The sequence below is a fragment of the Rousettus aegyptiacus genome, unplaced genomic scaffold (genome assembly GCF_014176215.1).
Source record: "Rousettus aegyptiacus isolate mRouAeg1 unplaced genomic scaffold, mRouAeg1.p scaffold_m13_p_3, whole genome shotgun sequence".
In the NCBI taxonomy this organism is placed as follows: domain Eukaryota; kingdom Metazoa; phylum Chordata; class Mammalia; order Chiroptera; family Pteropodidae; genus Rousettus; species Rousettus aegyptiacus.
In genome coordinates, this window is record NW_023416306.1 from 72,477,278 (window position 1) to 72,503,774 (window position 26,497).

The 26,497-nt window shown below is 42.1% G+C and overlaps 1 protein-coding gene across 1 annotated transcript; it reads left to right on the forward strand.

Moving 5' to 3' along the window:
• The first annotated feature begins 288 nt into the window (after positions 1–288).
• Positions 289–25,635, forward strand: FBP1 (fructose-bisphosphatase 1). Its single transcript, XM_016159480.2, has 7 exons — positions 289–597; positions 11,002–11,164; positions 13,427–13,519; positions 19,133–19,273; positions 22,329–22,466; positions 23,567–23,686; positions 25,302–25,635. The coding sequence occupies exons 1-7, from the start codon at positions 428–430 to the stop codon at positions 25,491–25,493; spliced, it is 1,017 nt and encodes a 338-aa protein (XP_016014966.2). The 5' UTR covers positions 289–427; the 3' UTR covers positions 25,494–25,635.
• The last annotated feature ends 862 nt before the right edge of the window (positions 25,636–26,497 follow it).

Here is a 26,497-nt window from a genome sequence, read left to right on the forward strand (position 1 = left end):
GTAGGGACTGAAGGTGATAATGCAGGTGGCCCAGAGGAATGCTCCACAATGCCAGTTGCAGTCCTCGGCTGGAGCCGAGGCTGGTGGGGGGACAGTGGAGGAAGTGGAGGTGGCGACAGGGGCCGAGGGTGGAGACAGCGAAGATGGTGGAGGACGGGAGATGAGACAAATACGAGGACGTCACGGAGAATGGAGCGCGCGCGGAGTCAGATGGAAGGGGCGGGGCCGGGAGCGGAGGTGTTCCTGGGGCGGGGACGGTGACCTGGCCCCTATAGGACACACTGGCGGGGACTTGTCTTAGAACAGTTAACGCTCCAAGCGGCGCGGACACTCGACGGCCGCGGTCCGTCCTTTCGCCGCGTATCCGCCGTGTCCTGCACTCTCCCTGTCCGCACCTGCCTCCCAGCGCGCAGCATCCGGCTCCAGCATGACGGACCGCGCGGCCTTCGATACAAATATCATTACCCTGACCCGCTTCGTCATGGAGGAGGGCAGGAAGGCTCGCGGCACCGGCGAGATGACCCAGCTGCTCAACTCGCTCTGCACCGCGGTCAAAGCCATCTCCACAGCCGTGCGCAAGGCGGGCATCGCGAACCTGTGAGTCAGGCCTCAGATCGCCAGCCCGCGCATCCTGTCTGTCCGGCTGGGGATGTGCCTGGCGGTCTGGTGTCTGGTCCTCTGGCACTCTAGCTGTCAGCCTGTCAGGGTGACAGCTGAGAGCCAGTCTCTGTCTCTGTCTCTCTGTCTATTTGCCTGTTCCTGTCTGTGACTGTCTCTGTCTGTCTGACCCTCCCTCCCTCTCTCCCTCTCTCCTCTCTCACAGGTTAGCCCAGCTGCACTCAAGTCCTGCTTCCCCCTCCTTTGAGCTTGGAGGTGCCGGCCTGGGGGGGTCCTGTCTTCCTGTCCACATCTGCCTTCATCCTGCAGTCCTCTCCCCTGCGCTGAGCAGCTTGCCTTGACACCTCTCTCAGTCTCCTCCTGGTGAAACTGGCTGGCAGGATGGGCACCTGGCCCGCTGGTCGTGCACATCCTAGCCTCATGCAGGACAGTGCTGGCACGGTGCCTTCTTTTCTTTCTCTTCTTTGGCCTCCTTCACTTTCTATGGAATTGGGGTCCCAAGTAGAGTTTTGTAATCCAATATCTCCTTGAGCCTAAATAGGTCCTGTTAAGAGCCAGGGAACCTCCAGGCAGGCTAGAAGGAAGCCTGCAAGCCCAGATCTCTCAGGAGCAGTAATGCAGTGTGCATAGGGTGCAGTAGGTCTGAGGTGGGGCCTGAGACTCTGCATTCTAAGAAGTTCTTCTGTGGTAGGTGGTGCCTGTGCTGCTGGTCTGCAGATCACCCTGTATGTAGCAGAGGAATCACAGGACGTGGGGGTTCAAAGGGCACCGTCTTGTGAGGCTTTTGTAAGTAACACAAATACCCTTTGGTTTATTCTGGTGTGCACAAGCATTTTACATTTATCTGGTCTTCACTTTAGTTGAAGAGTACCTGGATTTTCAGATTGCCCCCACTCCTTTCTAACATTTCCTACACTCAAGGACACTATAAAATTGTGCATGATGCTCATAACTGATCCGAAAGATTGTAACTCTTGCAACCTAGCTTCCTTTTTTTGGCTCTGATCCCATAGCATGGGTCAATGGAGCTGATTCTTAAGAAAGGAGTGTATGGTTACATTTATTTTCAGATGTCAATCAGGGATGGGGCTAGCTACAGAGGGATTAAGACAGATATGTGAGGAAGGTGGCAACTCCCTCATTATTTCACCTATGACCCATCTTAATAATACATTTCTAAGGAGCTGTTGTTTTAGGAAACACTCAGTTAAAATCTTACTTCAGATTTAATTTACAATTAGAGATGGCCTCACAGTTTTCCCTGTCTTTGAGAACAGGCAGCTTTTTTTATTTTTTATTTTTTTAAAAAAACCTTGTCACTTCCTGTATTATTTTAAAAGCGTGTCAGTACCTTTCAGAACCACAAAGAAACTTAGAAATGCAAGATCTGCCTGAAGGTGTATCTTTTCCATTTTTAAAGAACCTTCAGATAGTGGGGCCTTAGTGGGATTGTGATACTGGGACCTGGACAAAGGGTACTAATTTTGGCTATGTAATATGTGTATTTTGGACTAAGTAGTTGTGAATACCAGGTTTAAAAAATGTTGTTGTTGTTATTGTTATAAACTACTTAATAAGTTGCATCCATTGATAAGCCACTCAAAATAACACAAAAGGAAAGGTGAAACCTCTAACTATCCATTCCCTGAGGTGGCCTCCATTAATAATTTACTGGTTATTTTCTCAGCAACTTCTTCATACTTATATGAGTTTATAGATGGATATATATTTACATATATCTGTATGTAAATGATAAACAAAATGGGATCACATTTAGCATATTTTTCTGCAGTTTGTTTTCATAATTTAATAATATTTAACTATCTTCCAATGCTAGATCATATAAATCTACCTCCCTCATTTTAACTATTGCCTAGAGTTCCACTGCATGGCCATCTCTGGAGCTATTTTCCTCTTCCCCTGTGTTAGCGTATTCCACTGGTCTTTGACTATTTCACGCAGTATTGTACTCATGGGACAGGTGTTGATTCCTGGTCATGTGGGAAGTTGAGTAGGAGCACTGGAACTGAGACACTTAACCACTTAAGTACTCCTGTGGGAAAATGAGAGTTTGGCTGTTTCAGTATGACATGTAGTCAGGGAGGCAGCAGTAAGACAAGATCTCAAGCCAGGCTTCTAAATTATGTTCATTATTGGCTTTGATGTCCTAGATGAAAAAGCCAGTGTGCCTGTAAATAGCTTGTTAGTGCTGAAGACTTACACTAGAAGAACATGCACCCAGAATGACAGGATGATTGCCGATTTGCAAGGAGATATCAGTAGTTTAATCACAGAGCATGGCTGGAGTGCTCATTCTCTCTCTCTCTCTCTCTCTCTCTGTGTCTCTCTCTCTCTGTCAATCAGTAGTTGCTCTTTAGCCACTTTCTTGGTCCCAATAAGATGTTCATAGAAGCATAGAGTTTTAAGCTTAAAGCCTCAGAAGTTACCCAATCCCACCGCTGTTTGTACAGATGAGGACCACAAGGCCAGGGAAGATGAGGTGACCTGGTCTGTGGCCTATATTGGGCTCTTTTCACCAAACCACACATCTCTTCCTTTATTTTTATTAGAAATCAGTTAAAGCTGACCAGACTCTAAATTTCATCTATTAATTAATTACGTTTTCGATGTGGATAAAGATTAGTATCGCAAGAAGCCATGGCCTTAGAGCCAACCTCTTCTTGAAGCCTTATCTCTGTGCTTCTGGCTCCTCTACCCATCTTAGGAGAGATGATGATTGGCCAACATTCTGTTCTCTCATGAGACCAGTCAGCAGCCTACAGGTGGGTCCAATGAATTCAAAGTTCAGTGTACCCCTGCTTCTTTGTTTTCATAGCATTGGAAGAAAGTGGCCTTCTAGTGGCTTAAACTTTTGCTTTAGGCATGTTCAGTCAACTTTCCTTTATAACTTTACAAATCACCATCTGAAGAATTCACTGGTTTCATTCAATTCAACAAAATGTATTGAACATCCGCAATAAGCTTATGCTGTAGGAAAAATGCTACAAGTATAGAATTAGTTATAAAACACCATGAGAGATTGTGAAAGGTGCTTTTATAGAGGTGCCCAAAATATGATGTGGATGCAAAAGACTGTGGAGCATCAAGATGGGCAACTTTAATGGTCAGGGACAGGTGGTCATAAAGCCTGAGAGCCAGAGGGCATTTCAGGCTGGTCTGTTGTGTGAGGAAAGCTACCAAGTAGGACAATGTTTCTGGAAAAGTTGCTCATTTGGTTTGATTAAAGCATGATGTACATGTGGTGGAATGTTTGTGGATGTTGCATTGTGAGTTCATGGGGAGCATCAAATGGCAAAGGCGAATACTGTATATTTTGGAGGATGTACAATGGGGAGAGAGTGAAGTTTTTTGAGTATGGCAGTGCCATGATTAGAGATTAATCTGGAAAGGATATGACTGGAAGTGTAGAGTTGGAAGAGGGAAAGCTAAGACATGGGGAATACTAATTGAAAAGGGGAGAGGTGAAGAAAGTGGCAACCAGAGCCAGAGCATTAGCAAGGAGGAGGGAGAGACCCTGGGAGAAGTCTGAGTGTCAATTCAGTGAGAAAGGCAGCTTCTCACAGAGCGGATTCTCGCAATTGAGAACAGATCCCTGCCATTAAAAACAAAACTAAACAAAAACAAAATTCCAAAGTAGGTGCTGTTTTTTTGAGGCTGGGGAAGGATGAGAAGATGATTCCAACATTTTGGAAATGCTGAACTTGAGGTGTTAGAAGTTATTCAGTTCGAGATGTGGGCCAACCTGCAGCTGGCTGTGCTTTGCCAGTATGGAATCTGGGCATGAAGCACTGACTAATGATTTAGCCACTGAATTTTGGTCCATTCTGCCCTGAGGCAGAGAGGAAGAGGAGAAATCAGGACCAGATGGAGAGAACAGGAACATGCTGTGCTTAAAAACACATTTTGGAGAGAGATGGAGCTGGGCTCAAATTCCTGGCTTTGCCATTTAATTTCTGTGAGGACTTGGGTGACAGATATAACACCTCTGAGACTCAGTTTCTCCACTTGTAAGATGAAGCAAACTGTCTTTTACAACCTCAGAAAGTTGTGTGAGGATGAACTGGGTTCATTAAATGGGTACCAATAATATCATTGTTTTCCTAGGCTGAAGATTATGATTTTTCTTATAAACTGACATTTTCAAAATTTTGCTTTTCATTCCTTAGTAGTTTCCATGTGCATATGAACAGGCATGTATTTCAGGTTAGAACATTTATATTAAAACAATGTTGTGCCCTCACTTTGGTTACAAGAAACCTCCTTCCGTCATGCTCAGTGGAGGTCAGAACGGATAAGCTTTTACATATGGGGTTCTCCAATTTTGATGGAAGGAAATAATAAATAATTTCAGTTTTAATTTTGGAATTACAGGTCAGTTAATGCATGTTTAAGTTTATCTTCAGATTTATTTGCAGAGTTTACGACATTAAACTTTTGGGTACTTTATCAGATTTATTTTACATTTCTTGAATTATCTTCTCCATATTTCCAAAGGCTGAATTGTAACTTCCTCTCCATATCAGAAGCACAGCCAGCCACACTCCATCCTAGTTGCCCATTTTGGCTGGCATGAACTCAAGTGAAGGTTGGGATTTGTGACCTTTGAAAGGTGCTCTGATTGGCGCCTATCCTTCAATGTACTTCTCATCTGACCCTTGGACGTTCATGTCAGGGTGAATGGTTGGTCATTTACCTCAGAATCAATTAATAACAAGTCAGTATCAACTTGAACGTTAGTGATAAAGATTAAATAATAATCCGCCTCTCTTTTTCTTTGGTGGGTGTTCTAAAAACAAACTTTTCCGCCAGTTGACATCAGGAGGAAATGGTCCGAAGTTAGCAAATCAGTGAAGTTATTGAGAATTCTTCCCTAAGTGTGGCCCTGGCTCTGTTCCTTGTGTCTGGGGCTCTGCTTCGGAAATCATAAATCACAGACTCTATGGCTCTGAAATGGTTCATTCCATTCTAGAAACTATATGTCAATTTAAAAACAATGTTAATATTTAATCCAAATTTCTAAGGATGATTCCCCCCTCCCCCCACACACACACCCCAGCGAACTACTTGGGCTGCAGAGCCAATTTGAATAAAATGGAAGTGAAATGTCTTAAGCATCTCAAATGAAATAATATCCCCAGTAAGTCTTTAGTCAGATATAAACTTCGAGCACTTTATTTTATTTCCACTTGCCTGTGACACAGTTTGGCACTGGCTGTCTTCCCAGAAGTTGCCTGCAAAACTGGTTTAGAGGTCATAGTTTCCCCTCCCCACCACTACCAGCATTTACTTAGTGGAGGGCTAGGGGAACTCCATTAAGAACAATGTGGCTGTCATTAGGCTACTGTGAACCAGGTGCATCACTTGGATCAGCCCTCACCCTTACAAAGCCTGGAAATAGAAACAATCTATCAGGAAGCTGAGATACCTTAATTCATAATCAGTAAGAGGGAAAGGCCGAATTAGGACACAGGTCTCTGGTACTGTGTTCTTGCTAGGACCCACCCTGCTTCCCAGCATGGTGATATAAGTGGTGGCCCTCTTGCTCACTTGCCAGGCTCTGATCTAGCCCTTTATCCATATGAACTCATCTACTGCCCCTCTCTATATGCTATGATGTAGACATAATGAATTCCCATTTTACAAATGAACCAAAGGTCAGAGATGCTAAGTGACTTGCCCAGGGTTGCTTAGCATGTAGCAAGTGGGGCTGGGATTTGGACCTCAGTGGTCTAGAGGCCCAGCCCATGGAGTAAATCCCATGATGTCTCCCTCCGCTCTATGATAACTTGCTTTTAGGGAAAGCTGCTTTGTTCGATCAAATCACTGGTTCATTCAAAACTGATCAAACCTATCCCTGCTTTATCAGTGCCCAGCTGCTATTAACTACTTTTTTGTGTGTGGGTGGGGAAAGGAGCTAAGCCTAGAGGTTTATAGCTTGCTCAGATAGAACCATTTCTTCAAACTTTCGACTTATTTCTGTTTCTCCATTTATTGTAAAGCACAGTTGGCCTCAGAAGGATTTTTTGACAGGGTTGTATGATGGTTTCCCTACATTCCTGCAGGCTTATTGGCTGCCTGATACTGACTCCAGCAAGTGGCAGAGTGGGAAGTGATCTAAGAATGAGCCAGGTTGTGTGTGAAAGGCATTGCTCAAGTCCCATCTAGGGTGATTAGTACCTTCCCCTCCTGTCTACAATGGCAAGTGCAGAAACTCCTTTCAAACTAGGCTGGCCTCCTAACCCTCTGTGCTCTCGTGGAGTCTGCCTAGAACTCAGTTGACCCATTTTCGAAGCCCCAGTTCACCAGCCCATCAAAGGTGAGGGCTGTGTGGCCAAGGGCTGAAGCCCATGCTGACTATCAATTCTGTAGGTGGTTACACTGCTCCTCGAGTGGCCATTGGAATATATGGGGAAGGCTCTTGTTCATTTATCCATTGGGACCTTCAAGGAATGATGACTGATCAGAATGCAGACGTTTATTGTTTCTAAGGGAGTTTCTGAAAGCTTGTAAAGCAAATAAACTCCATGCGTTCTTCAGCTAATTAGTTCTTCGAGAATATTTTTGAAGGCTTTTTTCCTTTCTCAAAGTCAAGGAAGCCTTGCTTGATTCTGACTTTTCATCCACCCGTGGAAGTGACTTCCCTCAGGGACATCTTGCTGCCTTCTGAGGGCCCCTTGGAGGAGTGTGACTGAGCAGCTGCTTAGCCCAACTTGTCATGCCTAAGCAGAAGTGCAGGGCTGTGTGAGAAACACGAGCTGCACCTAACTTCACGAGCTGAGATGCAAGGCAGAGACTACCCAGGGACATGATATAAACTCGGATATCTTTACTATTGACATAGCAGTCTGGGAACTCATTTGCTTGAACCCTGTTTCTACTTTAGAATCACTTTCTTGTGCTTTCTCAGACTTTCCTAACACTGGGCCTCACCATAAGATAGCCTAGAAAAGTTATAGTGCTTGAATTTTGAGTCGGAGGGGACCAGAATGATCTATCTCCATGTTGTCTTAAATTTTTGTTTTTTAATTGTACTTCGCAACCAATTAAAAGATAGTTGGAGAAAGGTCTTTCTAGTTATGACAGAATAGGGACCCTTAGTGGTGGGGAGAGGTTAAAGGGAAGGATGGAGGATGGTAGCCATCTAACCCTGCAGGGTGGCTGTGCCTGAGAAGTGACCAGTTGTCTGTGATGGGTTGGTGGTGAAGGCGGTGCCACCCTCTGTGACTCAAGGGCAAGAGCCACCTTAGAATCCTGGAGCAGCAGTGAGGAACTCAGCTGATGGTCTTGGCTGGACAAGTCAGCCACCCTGGCACTGACTAATCTTTTGTAGCCCACGGCATGATCTGGGGCTATTGGACTTGTTTCTCTTACTTCTGCTTGGCTAACTGCTAAATATGCAAGTTCAGAAAATACAGTCCAATCTATCAGGAACTCTCCCACTTCCATTCAATTCTGCTAAACAAATGTGGCTCTGCATTTGGGACAGAGTCACGGAAAACCAGTCTGTCCTTGGCCAATGGGGCTGGCCCAGGAGCACCACTAACCAGAGCTGGCCTTGCCAGGCCTCTCCTCTTCCTGCATTTTAGAGCTCCCTAGATCCAGGCATTAGGTTCAGACCCCAAGGTTTGAAAAGTTATGCAGATGTCCACAGAGTACCCCCTCCCATTTGGAAATGTGTGAAAAATAAACTCCCTACTTTCTGTGGATATATTTCTGACAAGGGGCTATTCTGTGGAGTCATTACTGACGGACTTATTTGGGTTCCTTTAAGGTATTTTATATCCTCTCCTTTTTAAATAAACAACATTCAAGATATCATTCAGCTTGAATGGCTCCTTTGCAGTGAGACCTTTCTTGACTATCTAACTCTCTCCTTCTGCCATCCTCCGGCTTATTAGAGCACTGGTCACAATAAAAAATTATCTCATTAAACCAAAAGTACTTATTTGTTTCTTGTTTATCTCACTCACTAGAATATAAGCTCCATGAGGAACAGGATCTGATCTGTCTCATTCTGCATTTTAACCTCAGCATTCAGAACAGTTCTGGAACACATTGGGTAACCAATAAATGTTTGCAGAATAAGTGAACACTGACATGGGCTTGTAGGAGCTGACTGCCCTTCACCCATCTTACTGAGGGAGCTACCTGAGCACATGGGAAGTGGGCCAAAGTATGAAACAGGCCTTTCCTATGCCTGCCTCCTCGAGTGCCTTGTCCCTCTGCCCTAACCTCTTAGGCCTCCATGGAGCTGTTCTCATAGCTGTCCCCTGGCTTCCTCTGGCACTTCAAAGTGTACAACAGCCTTAGAAGTTGATCACTCCTATTCTCATTCCTTCAGGCCCAGGTTTCTCCTCTCCTCAGTGAATGTCATTCATTCATCCAGCAAGTATTTATTGAGGAACTACTATATGCTGAAAGCTGGGACACACAGTAAAAAACATATCCCCTGTCCTCATCCTCATGGAAAGACAGGATAAACAACCATGCCAGCAGGATGGTGGATGAAGCCTGAGGGCTCTCTGAGACCCCTATTCTTCCTACAGTATGTGCAGATGCCTAACAAGAGCTCCTTTTAGAGAGTAAACACGGAAACTAACATTAGGCACCAAGGGCTGTGCTAAGCTCTTTGTGTACGTTATCACCTGCAATACTTGTAACGGTCCCATGAGGTATCATTGCCTGTGTGGAAACAAGCAGGAAAAAAGGCTCAGAGAGGGTGAGGGGCTTACAGAGCTGAGATCTGAGCCAGGTGTCTGTCATGAAGTCCATGTTCTTCCCATCAGCGGTCCCCATCCTCCTGAATTAGCAGTGACTTTAATCATGGAAACATCTGTCTAGGAAGGAGAGATGATTGATGCCAGTGAGGTCAGTGAGGGAGATGTATTTCAGTTGGTGGGCCCTGCCAAGCCCCTCCAGTTCCATATAGAATTTGGCTGCCTTTTTTTTCTACCAGTGTTGGTTCCACAATTAAGGTAAGAAAAAGATTATGTGGAATGAGAAACAAAAGCCCAGAGACACGGCATGATTCCCTTGCCCCCACTGGAAAAACTGTCTCATTCCTCTAGCCCTTCTCCCACTTTTTCACTTTTCATCATGTCACTTTTATTTTGTGAGTAAAAGTCCAAGGGATTGATAAGATTTGCAGCTGTAGCCTGTGTCTCTGGGAAACACCGGACAAGGGGCTCCATGAGATCACTAAAATTACCTCCCTGAGAGTCAGGCCAGACCAGGCACTAGGAATTGGACAATTCCTGGTATTGACCCAGATTTATCCAGCCAGAGACAAGCAAATTGCTGTCAGAGAAAATGCATTTTTCAAGAGTTAAAGCAGCAGATGCATGACAATCAGTTCCCAGGCCAATGCTCCTAGCAATCTTACCAAGGCTGCGGTTGTGCCCCTTAGCATCCACTCCCAGCTGTTCTGTGGGAGCTTCCATACTCTTACTCTTTCAGTCCCACACCCAATCTCTCATCTTGTTCTGCACACTCCTCCTCTAACACCTTTCCCCTCTTTTGAATGTTCCTACTCAACCCTAGGCTATAGGCTATGATAACTCTCCTCTTCCCTCGTTTTGACCAACTAGGCTGCATTTTGGTCAAGCCACTCAAATTTTGGGAATTCCACCATCACTGACTTGCAGGTACCTTGAAAATAAAGTAGAATCTCCAGACTTTCCAGTCCCTCCAGACCTTAGGACTCCTGCTGGGGATGCAGGGGTGCCAGCATTGGACGAGCCCACCGCTGTCTCAGAGTAAGCTTCTGCCTCTGCAAAATGAGGCGGGACCAGCCAGTATTTCTTTTCTTTTAGGATCTTTTCAGCTATAAAACCACAGACTCTGTTGGCTTCACTCACCTCTCAGGCTCCCTCCTACCCAGAAGGTTTCCTTGCTTGCTGTGTCTCTTAACTGATTCATTAAGGATTAACCCATGTCTTCAGGGGCAAAAATTGATTCTTTAGGGGGAAGGGATTAAAAAAATTAATCTTTTTTTTTTAATGTGTGTATAAAACCCAGTGCATAAAAAGATATACACTATACCTGTAGTATTAAAATTCCATGGGGAATATAATTAGGGGGGAAAATCTAAAAAGCCTTCTTAGGGGACATAATGAAAAAAAGAAAAGAGGTTGAGAAACACAGATTTAACCACAAAGGTGTGCCAGGTACCATGACGGGCACCAAACAGATGAGTGACAATATTTTCTTCCCTCCAGGAGCCATCCTTCTTGTTCTTCCAAACTATGTGTCTTCTTTCCTTTCTTCTAAATCCTACTATGTGCTGCTTTCAGTGGCTTTATAGGTGCATATACATATTCTGGGGGTCATAGATTATATTTTCGTGATGTTTCTCCCCTCTAGATATGGAATTGCTGGCTCTACCAATGTGACAGGTGATCAAGTGAAGAAGCTGGATATCCTCTCCAATGACCTGGTCATTAATGTGTTACGGTCATCCTTTGCAACTTGTGTTCTTGTGTCGGAAGAAGATAAACATGCCATAATCATAGAACCTGAGAAAAGGGTGGGTCTGCACTTCCAACATCTGGGGTTGTACTGTAACCATTTTTCTTTCTTGCTTCATAAATGACTCCAATTTTTCAGCCAAACTGGATTCCTAGGAATTACCCTAGATCCCTTCTGAACCATGAATCATTTCACAGATTCATCCTCACTGCCATATCACAAACTCTCCTCCCCTGTCCACCTTGCCCCCATAGTTCATGCCATTATCATCTCTCCCATGAATGAATACATGGGAAAGACTCATATATACTCATACTCATCTTCACTCCTAACTTCTTACTGTCATGTTCAGGACTCTTCAAAGTCTGACTTCTTTTAACTACCTCTTTTGCTTCATCTCCATCCACCAAATTCCCATGCTTCACACCCAACGTTCCTGCCAATCTAAACTAGTTACACTTCCTATCACTGATTTATGCATTGGAATCCATTTGGAGTTCTATTACTCTGATTGCTTGTTGAGGCCAGAGAATGAATTATATTCTCTGTATCCCAGCATCTAGCACAATACCTGGGCCATTGTAGGGGCTCAGTAATAAGCTATTGTTATAAAAGAAAATGTTCTAGCTTTTATAGAACAACAATTGTATGATAATAAAACAACTTTTGAAATGAGAAGTGCATTTATATGCGCTTACTATCTTTTCCTGTTTGAGATGAATTGGGGATATGAAGGAATAGAATTAGAAAAAAAGCAATCAGAAGATGAATTTAAAGAGGCTACCTGAATATCCAATTTAAACCTTTTAAAGAGTTTGGGGAGCTACATCTGATTAGTTTGTTTTACATCATTCCTAAAATATTATGTCAAACTCAAAGTTCATGTTGTTCTCTGCTGGGCTTCTTAAGGTACTTGGTAGTTTTAGGCATGTGTATTAAATTTGTTTTTAAATATTATATATCAGTTAACCCAACTTCTCTTACTACAATGTGCCTTCATAATAGGCATGTTCACATTTTCTAGTCGACAGTTTCTCCTGCATCAGCTAGGGTGATTTGTCAAGAGCAAGTGGTTGGAATCAAATAATTGTCTTAATTTGATGCAAAAATTTTAAAAACTACATCTTAAAGCAGCTAATTTGGAGATGAAAAAAACCCTAGTGGTATGCTGGTGAACTAGTTCTCTCTTGAAAATAAACAAACAACAAACTCTGATTTCTAGCAATTGCCAATATCAACTGTGTAAATACTCCCCCATATTTGATTTCAAGCTACCAACATGACATCGCTGAAAGCAGAATTGAGAAGAGATGTGCACAATTAGCTCTTGATAGCTGATAGCAGCCAGCTCCAGCAAACCACTGAAAATCTCATTTAAAGAATGAATTTTATGGATGTGGTTCCATAGTGTAGTGGTTAGCATGTCTGCTTTACACAGAGAAGGTCCTGGGTTTGTGCCCCAGTGGAGCCACAGTCCATGGTCTATGGCCATGTGACCCTGAACAAGCCCGATGTCTGACCCCTTAAGCTAAGCAGGGTCGGGCCTGGTTAGTACTTGGATGGGAGACCACCTAGGAAGACCAGGTGCTATAAGCATAAATAATAATAATAATAATAAATGAATCTTTGATTGTCCCATTACAACAGAAGTTTATTTCCTTTGGGAATTCCAATTGGGATATTGTTGAGAACTCTATGTCCTGCAACCCCAAGTGTCATTTTTAAGACCTACATGAAAGCTGCATGAGAAATTTCTTATAGATCTTAATGTTGTCTTCCTTTCACCTAGGGAGTTATGTTTTTTTTCTCCTGATGAATAATGAAAAATAAATTACTAATCTTGTTTCTCTTTTTCCTTTGGCTGCCAGGAAATTCAAGCCAAAATTATGATTCATCTATATCAGTAATGTAGGAAATTATGACTTATTTATCTGTATTTCATTATCTTCATCTACACCTCCTATTTTAAGTTGTGTTTTCTCTGCCTAATAATGTTTTGGTATATATATGTATATATACATGCACACACACATACACACAAACACACGCATATACCAAAGTTCCTCCCAACTCTACTAGGATACAGAAGCCATAATTTAAGTAATAAGAACACAATTTTTATCATACACTCACACACCAAATACAGAATATATATACGTTCTATATGTCACTCATAACTTCCATGACAGTATTTCTTGAACTCACATTTTTTGAACTTTCCCCTAGATTTTTCTTTTTACCCCTCTTAGTGTGTACTCTCTATTATATTATAATGTGTTTATTTTTAAAATAATGTTATATTTCCTTTTTTGTTATTCAGGGGAAATATGTGGTCTGCTTTGATCCTCTTGACGGATCTTCCAACATTGACTGTCTGGTGTCCATTGGAACCATTTTTGGCATCTACAAAAAGGTAAAATGTAATGTATCAAGTCTCTGATTTGAGATCAAAAAGAAAGATAAGGTTTAGCATCCAGTCCTATTTCACTATTGGTGGAGCAGTCAGAATGTATATCATGAAACTCTGTGAGGTTGGACATAGGTTTATGTCTTGAGTTCTGACTTTTTCAGCATTAGCTACATAGTGAAGATTCATTAAGTTGTTAAAAGAAAATGTAAAATGTGGGTGGAAGAGAAAGATATTTTACTCTTTTAACTATATCTTGCTCTCTTTTGTAATAGAAAATGAAATTAAAAATAAAAGAGACAATAGACGGTAGCTACAGTGATGATACTATATGAATTGAGAATTGTGAGAGTATAATAACAATAGACTATATATGTCAAAATTGTCCTTTAAATCCTCTAAATCAGAGATCTATAAACTTCCTCCCTAGGGCCAAGTCCAGCCTGTTGCCTGACTTATATGGCCTGTGAGCAAAACAATCCTGCATTTTTAAATGGGTGAAAAATATCTAAAGAATACTATTTCATGGCCCATGACATTCATATGAAATTTAATTTTCACTGTCCACAAAATAAAGTTTTAATGGCATATGGTCATCTCATTCTTTCACATGTTGCCTTTGGTAGATTTCATGATGCACTGGCAGGGTTAAGTGGTTGTGATAGAGACTGTATGATGGTAAAGCTTAGAATATTTGCTATCCGTCAATTTATGGAAAGAGTTTGCTGCACACTGCTGCCGTGTGGGGACCTCCACCCCTGTCCTGGGTTTTCCACCTGCGTGACCTGGGCAGGTAACTCTACCTCTAGAGCCTTTCTTATCTTCTTTAAATGTGTATGTGTGTGTATGCATGTTCGGGTTGTGTTGGTGGAAGAACACTTGAGTAGGTAGACAAAATAAAATGATTACCTGCAGGCCCATCATAAAACTGTGCAAAATCTAAAACACGTCATCTTGGCTTCAGCCTTTCTTTTTTAATTTAGAAATAAAACCTCACAGATGCCATTGAGGCTGAGCCAGTTTCTATATCTTGGACAAGGCAACTGGTTCAGCTGACTGCCAAGGTTCCTCCCAACTCTCCGGTTCTACAGAGGCCATAATTTAAGTAGCAAGACACCCATTTTTACTCTGTTATTCAAAGTGACTTGTCTGGTTTGCACATAAGCTCCTTCCAAACATATGTAAAGCAGGACCACTATGGGACATTTCTCTTTCATCATTGGAGTGTATTTTGCTTTTGTCTTGGCCAAGAGGGAGATCCACATCAAAATCAATTTGAGTAATAGAAGGTTCTAATGTTCATACCACAAAGGCAAAGGCAAGAATCTCTCTATTTTCCAAGTAATGACATGAAACATACCATTCCTGTTATTTATAGACATGGAGGCAGGCAACAATCTGCAAAATATCAAATCTATAGTATATCAAAGAGGTTTGTAGCAAACGTCTTCATGTGAAGAAAGACTGCTGGTTAATGATACAACCAAAACTAAAGCAGTGCGAATGTTTGCCAATCCCATTCTCCATCTCAACCCCCCAAATAAAGACTCTTTGAAGAAAAAAAAAATCTAGATAATTGAGAATCACTGGCTACTAACTAAAAAAACCAAACCAGCTTGCAAACAGCTTAAATTATGGATGCTACAACACAACGGTAAGTCTCCACACTCTTCTCAATAAACCTGAAGTGATTCTCTTAAAAGACAGGAAAAAAATGAGTGTGACACCACCTGTAAGTCATTTCAGTTTTCAAAAGCCTTATCGATTGTTTAAAACCATTTGAGGGCTTATAAGGTATAAACATTGATGTGCCTGATGCTTCGAAAGCGACCTTTCCTGCTTTCTGCAGAGATGGTTCTGGGCTAAAATTCAGCTCCCTGGGGCACCAGGTCAGGCGCACAGCATCTGTAACTGGAACCAGCAATAATATCAGTCCTTGCTTACTCAATGCTTGGAAAAAGGCTCCAAAGGGACCTCCATGGGCATGTGGTCCAGTGTTCCATGCAGTGCCTGCTGCAGCAACTTAGAAGGGGTCACTCAGCTTCTGGCTGGGGACATCCAGAAGGGGCAGAATTTCCTTGAGGTGTTGGGCAACCATCATAGTTAGAACATTTGTCCAAATATTGAGTCAAAATCTGTCTTTCACATGTTCGAAATGGCTTTCCTGTCCTCGCCTCCCCTCTTTTTTTTTTTTTTTAACTATCCAGTCCCCACAAGTAAAAACAGAGTTTTAAAAGTGTTCTAGTAGCTTTAGAATCCAATTAACTTCTCTTAACTGAGCACAGGGAGACTTATTAATAATAGCCATATGGAATAATAGCTATTAATAATAGCTTCCTGATATTGACTTTTACTAGCCCTATAGGACTTTGGGCAAGGTAACCTCTCTATGCCTCTTGTTTCCTTATCTGTAAAGAGGAAATGCTGAAAATTAAAAATAACTCACTAAAATAGTGCCTGGCACATGAAAAGTGCTCAATAAGTGGTTAGCTATTAATATCACTAGTGTTGTTTTATATATTAAGATTCAATGGACAGTTATCAGAACTCAAACCAGCTTAAGAAATGAAGGAAGGAGGGTGTGAGAGAGGGAGAGAGGGAGAAAGTAAAAAAAATCATCGGTTCACATAACTAGAAAGTCCAGTGGTTAGATCTGCTCCAGGTGCAGCTGCATTCGGGGACTCAGATCACATAATTAGGACACACTTCCTGCCCATCTTTATAGCTTCCCTCCTCTTGGCACCAAAATGGCTGCAAGCAGGTCCAGGGTCTCACCCAATGCTCTCAGCAACTCAAGCAGAAAATTCGAGCCTCTTTTCCAACAGTTCCAACAAGAATCCCATCTCATTAGCTCTGATTGGTTTGGCTTAGGTCACATGCCCATTCCTCAACCAATCACTATGGTTTGAGGCATGTAATGACATGATTGGCCAGGTGGAGGTCATGTGCCCACCCCTGGAGCTGAGAGCAAGGGAGGTAGTATCTTAAGGAAGACTTAGGCACAGTTATTAACAGAAGGGTGACAGATGCTGGCCAGGCAAAACCAACCGATGTTTACTGCAAATTATAAACTTGAGGGAAGAAACATCATCATGTATTTTTTGTCTGCTAGGTTTCCTGATGCAAGAGTAGGTAAACAGTATTGGCTGAGTTTCTGGGGACTCCGCCAAATGCCCTGTGAGACCTTCTAAGGAGGGTTTGGCTGCTCTTCTGAGGGAAGTCCATCTGGGGACATGACAGACCCACCATTTCTGCCTCACTTTCTTCTCTACCACTTCAAGTCTCCAGAATGCACGATGTCTTCCCTATAATCCTTATGGGGTGATGTGGAATAAAACAAACCTATATCTACAGCAGGTGGTGGACTGGGATACTTAGAGAAGGTTAAGGTCCAGAGGCTTTCTAGTTTTGCCAAGTGCTTTATGCACATTGTCCCATGAGCATCCACATGGAAATGTAATGGGTCTCTTAAAGCAAAGGCATTCATTTCTGGGGATTTGGAGGAGAGACGTATTGCATTGGAAAGGGAGTAAGGCTAGAAAAGAATTCCTATGCATCCATGATTTGATGGCATTATTTTCTGTTTCTTTTGAGTATGTGGATCATAGACAGTGTTGCCATTTTCTTATTCTGAGCAAAGAAGTCAAAGGATAAGATGACCTGGTGATGGTATTTCAGGGAAAGGAAGACTACTCTTGCACCTTTTCCACAGTCAGGCACGGACGTTCTGGGCAAGATGAATATCTGGGGGACTTTTTTAGTGGAAAATTGATTGCTCCAAACCTCTAGTAGTTTCCAGTCAGCATATTTGTTTACGTATTACCTTTTACTGATTTAGCACTACACTGGCTGGCAGGGTTAAGCGACTGTGATAGAAGATAGTTAGAGGCCTGAGCCCTCCAGTATGTCACTGGTGTTGAAGGAAGCCGATTCCTTTTTCAAGGCTGTACACTGGCAAAATTTGAAATTCGGACAAACAACTCAAATTTTCAATACTGCGTTTAGGCTGTGTTTAGCTATATTGCACTATTCTGTAAATATAAACCAAACTAAATCAAATTACTCAACCTAACCCACCAACCAATCAACCAACCACCCATGCACCTAGATGAAAACGATTTACTAAACATGAGGAGTGGAGATGAGAGGGAAATGGAAGGGAAAAATAGAGAGAAATGGTTTTAGTGACTTCCTTTTACATGAGTAATTCTTAAACTTCCAGGCAAGAGTCACATATGATAAATGGTAAAATGCAGATTCTCAGGACCTACCTTAGAAATTCTGACCTAGTGGGTCTAGTCTACAGCCCAAGGATATGCATTTTAATAAGTATCTGTAGTGATTCTGTTGCAGATGTTCACAAGACCAGACTTTCCAAAGTTATAGGGAGAGGAGAAAAAAATAGCATAGATGATAGAGGCTTTGTTTATGCCTCTGGTGACCAAATCAAAGTTTGATGGAAATAAGGAGCAGCATTAAAGAAAAATCGCCTGGGATTTAGATGAATAAGCTATACAACTATGGAGAAATCCAAGAAAGCACCCTGCAATGGCAGAAGTAAAAAAACAAACAAACAAACAAACAAACAAACAAAAACCTATAGGAAGAAATTACTTTGAAAGTTTTGGCTAGAATTACCTTCTCTAGCATCGTGATATAGATGCCCTAACTTACTCTCAGCTGCTGCAATATCTGGTTGGGGAAGGAATAAATGATATTGGCAGAGATTTCCCATTTTCATTTGTTTAAATTCAAGTAGAGAGTTTTCAAGCCGAAAGATTTCTTTGGGGGCTGTTTTGACAACCTAGGAAGCCAATCAGGTGTTAATAAAGAAGATAATTATCAGTTAACAATCATTGATTAGGTGCCATTTCCTTAATATTAGGCAAACTGTGGGTCACATGACCCAGTGGGCTATGCTTTTAATCAAAGAGAGATTAGAGTACATGTAATGTTCTAAGTTTAAGTATTGTTTCATTAAATTTCTGTAGTTGTGTGTGTTGATACTTGTTTATTATGTAAAATATATTTCTTACTGTGGCTTATGGTCAAACAAATGGGAAGCACCTGCCCTACCCTGTAATGACCCTGGAGAGATATTCCGAGTTCCTGTATTTCTGAGAATTTCTTTGACGTGTGAGTGATGTGGACCACACTGCTCACTGGGGGATGTGCTGCAACTGACAAGAGCTTATAAAATTGATTTCCTCACCAGACTCACAGCCCTGCAGCCCAGTCTTAATTTGTTTAAATAAAGATGGAGTAGGCAGGTGAAAGACATTGATGCCCATAATAAGATTAAATTAGTGGGAGCTGGCGAGAAGGCATGTTCTTTTTCGAAAGTGATAATGGAGAAATGAGAGAATATCAAATTAGTAAAATTGGAGACGGGCCCTGATAGGAAAGAAAGACCCAGATGCAGGAAATTTAGGGTATGTGGGAAGGCTGCTGTGGTAATATAATCAGGATATTACTGATTTGTGGAGGAAGGCCCCTCTGGGAAGATGCCCTATTTCATCAGGAAAAAGCACCTTGATAATGTATCTTGCTAATGGCTGAACTGGAATAAAGAACCACAAAACAAAACAAAAACATGTTTTATTTTCTTCTTTGTCCTAGAACTCTACTGATGAGCCTTCTGAGAAGGACGCACTACAACCAGGCCGAAACCTGGTGGCTGCCGGCTATGCACTCTATGGCAGCGCTACCATGCTGGTCTTGGGCATGGCAAATGGTGTCAACTGCTTCATGCTGGATCCGGTGAGAGGTCCTGTGGGAGGTTAGGTGTCTGTCTGTGAGTGAGTGTCTGTTATGTGTGTGTGTGTGTGTGTAGCCAGGGGTATATAGAGGTGGGCGATTAGACCTATGGAGGGAAAGAGATGATGAGGCGGGAAAGAGGATGAGAAAAATGGAGGACAATGTGTATATCATGAAAATATTATTGAGGTGAGAAATAATATCCGTTTAGAGCATAAGAGGGTGTGTTCATTCCAAGATGAAATTTTTAGAACAGATATTACTCAACTGACTCAAATGTCCATTAAGGTCAGGCAAACCATATAAGTGAGAAAAGTGTGCTGGGGAAGGTAGGCTGCCAGGGGCCATAGTGGGAATTGTGATGAACAGGAGAGGTCCAGCAGTTGTTACTATTTGGGAATAGGGGCCTAGTCTTGCAAAGGCTTCCGATGTTTAAGAAGCACTGTCTTAAAAAAAAATGTGTAATGTTTCTGGATTTATAGAACACCATGCTAGCCAACTAAAACACATTTATGGACCAGATGGGGCCTGTAGATGGTCTGTTTACCGCCCACTATATCTATTAGTAGCTTATTTTCCTGAGGTGAATGGGTGTCCCAACTGCAGCAGTAGACTATATTACTTCTTCAAAAATAGCTACCAAATTTATTTGATGTGCACATGTTCACAAACCTTCAGTTAACCCTTGCAGTTGTATTGAGGCTTTGATGAACTCAAAGATATGAAAATAAAGAAGGAAATGAACATAAATTTTTAGTTCACCTTATAGAAAAAGCTACCTTACGGAGAGGAGCCCAAGGTGTCATAAAAGATGTTCGTTAACAGTTTTAATTTGTAGATAATTTCTTCTACATGTCTATTAATTAGAGTTATTCAGTTAGAGGACAGTTTCGGTAGAGCAGACTAATGAAGGAAAGCAATCTCTTTAAATATTTCATGCAGCTAGGCCCACCGTTGAATATAGACTTCACAGAATCTTCAGTAGGTTGGCATGTTCATTATGTGTATGGTCCAAGGGGAAAAGAATTGGGTTTATAAATACCCTTTGGTTTTAGAAATGTCCTCAGATGATTAATGAAACAAGTTATTTTTTTGGTGCTTTCTGCTGACAAACTGAACACAAGGACAAACAGCCAGCTGCAATCCTATGAGAGACAGCTTGCTTGTGGTGAGGCCCTGGAATTCGTACATGGCAGGTCATATAGATTGAAATGTAGACTGCCTTTGTCCCCTGCACTCTTGCACAACTGGACTTTGCCTCCTTGGAAGTACTGGCACTTAATAAGTAAACAAGGGTGGAGAACAGCACTAGTTTAAGCCTCCAAATGAAGTTACCTCAGGAAAAATACTGGCAGAACCAGAGCAGTTTATGGGGGCTTAGAGTAGCTCTTGAAATTACTATCAGTGCTGATATATGATATTGCCAGATACTTCCTGCTTCCCCAGACATTCTTCTGGTGACTTCTGTTACCTTTGCCTTGATGGACATGTGGAAAAAAATTAAATCTCTTCTTGTTTCCAGATTGTAGACTGGGGTCTCCAGGAATAAGTTTCTGTGTATTTGATAGTCTTTTGCCCTCTTCACACCCAATGCCCTCTCAGTGTTTGTGCAAGGATAGCCTAAAAGACCCCAATGGCTATATTTGCATTTCTAGCAGACCTTAACTTTCAAAAAGCCTTTCAGTGTCTTGCCTTCATGTACAGAAGACTTCCCTACTCCACATCTTGGATACTCTGGTCAGGTACCTGGGTGAGGTGTCTGCAAAGCATGGCTTCATGAAGTCTGAAGCACCTATTACTATGGCTTCATTTTCCAGATTTTTTTTTGGTAGAAATTTATTTATTTGCTTATTTGTTTGTTTAACTGTAAAAGAATATTTCTACATATTTGTGGTCAAAACGTTTGGAAATACCAAAGGAAGGGGGAAGAAGAAGAATCACTCACAATGACACCTTTTAATAACCACTGTTAATTCTAGTTTATTTTCTCTCCCTTCCCTCATCCTTCCTTTTCTTCCTCCTACCCTAATTGCAACATGCTCCATATTGGCAGAAACCAATTTTGCTATGGGAATAAATGGCCAGGGAGAGATGTGTTAATGGGGCCTCCCTGCTTAACTCTTGCCTTCATGGGGCGAGCCCCCTCCCCACATGGGCAGAACCTCAATCAGCCTCTTATCAGTGACATACAGGAGTCCTAAGCAATCTTCAGTCCAGAGCAATAGGAGTTATGCGACACTTTTCCTCCAAATTCCAATCTCTTTTGAAGAAGCTAAGCCGTAAAGGCATCAGCTTAGCGCAGACTCTGTGGAAGGACCACTTCTGAGAAACACTTTGCTCAGTGAGCAAAGGCATCTGAAGTTATATATTATGTGAATCAAAAGTCAGAGTTCTATACACCAAAGGGAAATGCCGTCAGGTGGAAATGGGAAGCTGAGAGCAGCCCCGAGCACACTGGTGTAACTCGGCTGTCCATTTCTCCTGATACCTCACCTCCTGTCTGTAGCAACTTTTTTTTTTTTTTTCAAACATGTACACATTTCATGTGGCTTTGGATACACAATTCTTATTCTCTCTCAGGGTATGCTGCTGTTTTGTATATTTCTGCCCTCTGTATCTAAACGCTTTCTTCTTTTACTCATTTGAAAGCAAAGTCTAAAGTGTCCTCTGTCCCCTGACAATGTCTGCAGCAGTCTCTTGTCATCTCCCCTGGTTCCCTTTGACTAGTCTCACCACTGACCCTTTACCCTAGCCCTGTTCACAGTTCTTGGAGAGGTGGGCTGGAAGCGCTAGTATCCCAAGGCCAGGAGAATCTCCCTGTGGTGATCATTTTGCAATGTCTAGAAATATTGAATCATTATGCTGTACACCTGAAATTAGTATAGTTATATGCCAATTATACCTCAATAAGAAAAAAAAAAACATAACAAACTGAGGTCCTTGTACTGAATGAAGCATGGACAAGCAGGCTCCCCAGGCTAGCCCTAGCCTGCTGCACTCTCAAACAGGCTCAGAGGAGATGGCTCATCACCTCTCCGCTATCCTTTCTGTTTCACAGGCGATTGGAGAGTTCATTTTGGTGGACAAGGATGTGAAGATCAAAAAGAAAGGGAACATCTACAGCCTCAATGAGGGTTATGCCAAGGACTTTGACCCTGCTGTCACTGAGTACATCCAGAGGAAGAAATTCCCCCCAGTAAGTGAGGGCTCAGTGGGGAGGGCCCCTGCCTGAGCTATGCAGAAATGTGTTGGTTCATGATTTGCCCCAGAAGGGAAAGGTGCCAGGGATGAAAGCAGCTTGGATTCCACCGTACAATGACCCCATGATTAAGTCCCTATCTAGGTGCTGGGGACGGGAACCCCTGCCCTGGGACATCAAAATCAGAAGGTTCATTTCAGCCTTCGCCACTTTCTCTTGGAGAAATAAAATCAGGATAACAACCTCATGGCAATAAAACATTTCTCACTTCAGGGGTCCCTGATCCCAGATGGCACCAAACATGGCCCTCTCACCCAGGCACATGCCCTGTAGCATCTGATGGACTTCTATCAGTCACCTCAAAACTGAGAGGATCTACCTTGGTATCTCTCTAAAGAGGTTAAAAATTACTGAATAGAAGAGAAGAAAGGGCTGTCTGCAGAACTGCTTCTATGTGAGATTATCCAATTTTGTCATACTCTTGTCAAACACCATTGAAGGCTGCTGTGTCCTGGGGAAGAAGCCCACACATTGTTAGCATGACATTCGGGGCCCTCAGAGCTGGCCCCAGGTTCTCTTTCCGGTTTTATCATCTCTTCTTCTACCTTACTTTAGATTCCCCTCACATCCCCCACAACCCTGTAATCTAGCTGCACCAGGCTCCTCTTCAGGCTCCAGGTAGACAGCATTTGCTTCTTTATGTTGCCATGCCTGCCTTCCCTTATGCACATCCCTGCTCTGCAAGGTGAAAACTCCACCGTTCACCTTTGCTCAGCTTCTTAGCTTGACAAAATCCTTCTTAACCTACAAGGTTCTGCTAAGTGGTACTGTTTTTGTGATGCCTGCTCCACCCCCATAGCAAGAATCAACTACACCTTCCTTGGGGCTTTTGTGGGTAATTTGACCTACTATAAGATGTGTGAGAGGCTATCTCCATTATTTCATTTTCTGCTCCCTGGGAACAGGATTTTCATCATATTTCCTAGGATGGCCCCAAACATATACCTTGTAGGTGCTCACTAAATGATTGTTGAATCAAAATGCACAGAGAACTCTCTTCTCTGCAACTCTAATTCTTGCTGGTCTTAACCTTGCAGGATAACTCAGCCCCTTATGGATCCAGGTATGTGGGCTCCATGGTGGCTGATGTCCATCGCACCCTGGTCTATGGAGGGATATTTCTGTACCCAGCTAACAAGAAGAGCCCCAAAGGAAAGGTAAACAGATCCTCTGAAGAGTGGTTGAGAAGCAGTGCATTTCGTTTGCAGCCCAGGGATTTGACTTAGGAAGAAAGAAAGGTTATCATAGCTGTTAGACTGCAGTAGGGTGCTAAGGATGTCTGTGGAATAGTCTTGTCTAGATTGAAAGTTGTCCTGGTTAAAGCCAAGTGATATCAGCTAAAAACGGTCTCTTGAGAACTCTTCCAGTGCTGAAGATAAGTAATGGTCAGGAGAGGAGTCAAAGTGCTCAGTTCTTCCAGTGAGTATATGGTTTGGCTTGGGCAAAATGAATTCCATTCATAAAGAGAAATGAAATAGTCCAGCCCCATTACCAAGGCAGCAAATCAAATATGTATTCAAAATAGAGATTTTTTTTTATTGCTTTCAAAAGGCATAAAATAGAAATAACTAACGAGCTGACATTTGCTGCTTGGAAAATGATACCTTTCTAGGGAGGGAAAGAATCTCTGGGGAAACCTAGAGCTTTCAGGTGAGCTGTTACCACTAACTGCACCAGCCTGATGCCCACAGTGTTTGTGAAAGCTGCAGAGTTGGCTGTGCTGGCTTATGCTGGAAAGAGCACCCCACTTTTCTGATACACTGAGGGATAGTGTGTTTCCTTCCCAAGTATTGTCCTTTTGCTTTTTTTTTTCAATAGATAGACTGCCTTTTTTTTTCTTTTAATTTGTGAGAGAAGAAATAGCAACAATAAATCCCTTAAGATAGTTAGAAATCTGTATATTCAGATATGTTTAGATCTCTGTTTACAGCATACGGTGTCTATTTCGCTGAAGGCATTCTTATTTACTTAAAACACCACTCTTGCCATAGCTACCTCAGGCATTCCAGCCTATGTGATTAGCCTACTTTATAGTACTTTTCTCTAATGCCCCCCACAAACTGTTCCTTTACATAAATACTGAGCTTCCTTCTTTTTTTCAGTTTTGCAAGTCTGGCCATGACACCTGTATGGAAATAGAGTCAGGAAACACCTGCAAAAAGCTCAGTAGGCAGACTGCATGAAAATACATACAATAAAAAAAGTTAATATTTAAAACTAAATGCCAAGGCGTGTAATATATTAAATCCCAACCCTCAAGCCTTAGGAGAATTATAAAAGGAATGTGTATAGAGTTGCAAACAATATTATACTGTTTGGAGGAGCCAGTCTGCTTTCCAGATGTCTGCAGCCAGACACAACCATGGATTTTTAAAAATGCTTTTAGAATAGGCAAAGCTCCATCCAAAACACATACAGAATCACTCATTAAGTTCAGTTTTCATGCTATAAAGAGAAGGGAACCATGAGTTCTGCCAAAATGTCATTCAGTCTTGAGTCCAGGTGGTCTGTCTCACATTTGCATCAAGCAATCCATTCCTGTCTCTGGCTTGATGAATGGCTCGATTTAACCAAATGGCTAAATTAACCATTTGGTCTTATATGCAACCTAAAGGTGTGTTTGGAGCTTTTACAACTTTATGGAAGTAAAGGGAAAGTATCAGTTACCTTTGAAACTTCCACCATCTCTGCACTATTTTGCTACAGAATAAATCCCTTTTCTATGTAATACCTTCTGGTGTGAGGACACTGTTCTTGGCTCTCGTTTTCCAGTTGAGACTACTATACGAGTGTAACCCAATGGCTTACATCATGGAGAAGGCTGGAGGCTTGGCTACCACTGGGAAGGAAGCTATACTAGACATCATTCCCACTGACATCCACCAGAGGGCGCCAGTCATCTTGGGGTCCCCTGATGATGTGACTGAGTTCTTGGAGATATATAAGAAGCATGCTGCCAAATGAAGAGCTGAGCTGACCTTGCCCTCACCAAAAAGAATTGCCTTTTAACTGGACCTTTTGTCTCACATGGAGCTACCCTATTCTGACTGTGCATTATACATTTCTAGACAGCAGAAATAAAAAACATGAATATTTCACCATCGAATGCTGTGTAGTGCCTGGTGCTGCCTAACCAAAATTCTATCTATATAATGCCTCTGGTGGTCAAGATATATTTTGAATAAATAGAGGAGAAATAAACACATTCTTCCTTTTTCTAAAAAAAGTAGTCTTCATTGCTTTGTGTCAATTAAGACTAATAGTAATAACAACAGCTGTGCACATAACATTAGTTAACTCATTTAATCTTCACAGCGACCTTATGAACTAGGTACTAGGAATAACCCACCTCACAGATGATGAAATGGAGGACAGAAAGGTGAGGCAATCTGTCCAAGGTCTTCAGCCAGTGAGCAACAAAGCTCAGATATGAGTCCAGGCAGTTTGGCCACTAAGCTCAGAGTTAGTGTATTGCTTCTACCTGTTGTCTTTTCAGGTCTGTGTGTGCAGGACTAACCTGAGCAAGGCTGTTAATGTCCTCCTGAGAACTGGAGAGGTGATAAGTTATTGCTGGTGGCCATCTATTACTTTTTGGCCTCCCATACATGGGTATAATCATCTGATTCACAAATGAAGGTTTACCTTAATACTCAATGGTGACTCTTAAAAATAAAACTATAACAGTTTACTGAACTAACAAAGCCTGATTTCTAAGGTCCAATTGCCATAAGGAAAAAAGTTATCACAAACACAAAATTTGAGGAAATAGAGTACTATTGCATACAAGTGTATTTCTTACTAGGCTCTCTGTATAAACAGTTTCTCCCTTAGTGCAAGACTAACCTGAGCAAGGCTGTTAATGTCCTCCTGAGAACTGGAGAGGTGATAAGTTATTGTTGGTGGCCATCTATTACTGGTTCTTTCTGGACTAGAATTTCTTAAATCAAGGAAAATAATATCAGGTGTTA

Bases quoted from the DNA above. Each gene is read 5' to 3' on its own strand.
- FBP1 (XM_016159480.2), top strand. From the start codon at position 428: ATGACGGACCGCGCGGCCTTCGATACAAATATCATTACCCTGACCCGC. The intron at 13,520-19,132 runs GTAAAATGTAAT...TCTTTGTCCTAG, and splicing joins TTTTTGGCATCTACAAAAAG to AACTCTACTGATGAGCCTTC. The intron at 23,687-25,301 runs GTAAACAGATCC...CTCGTTTTCCAG, and splicing joins AGAAGAGCCCCAAAGGAAAG to TTGAGACTACTATACGAGTG.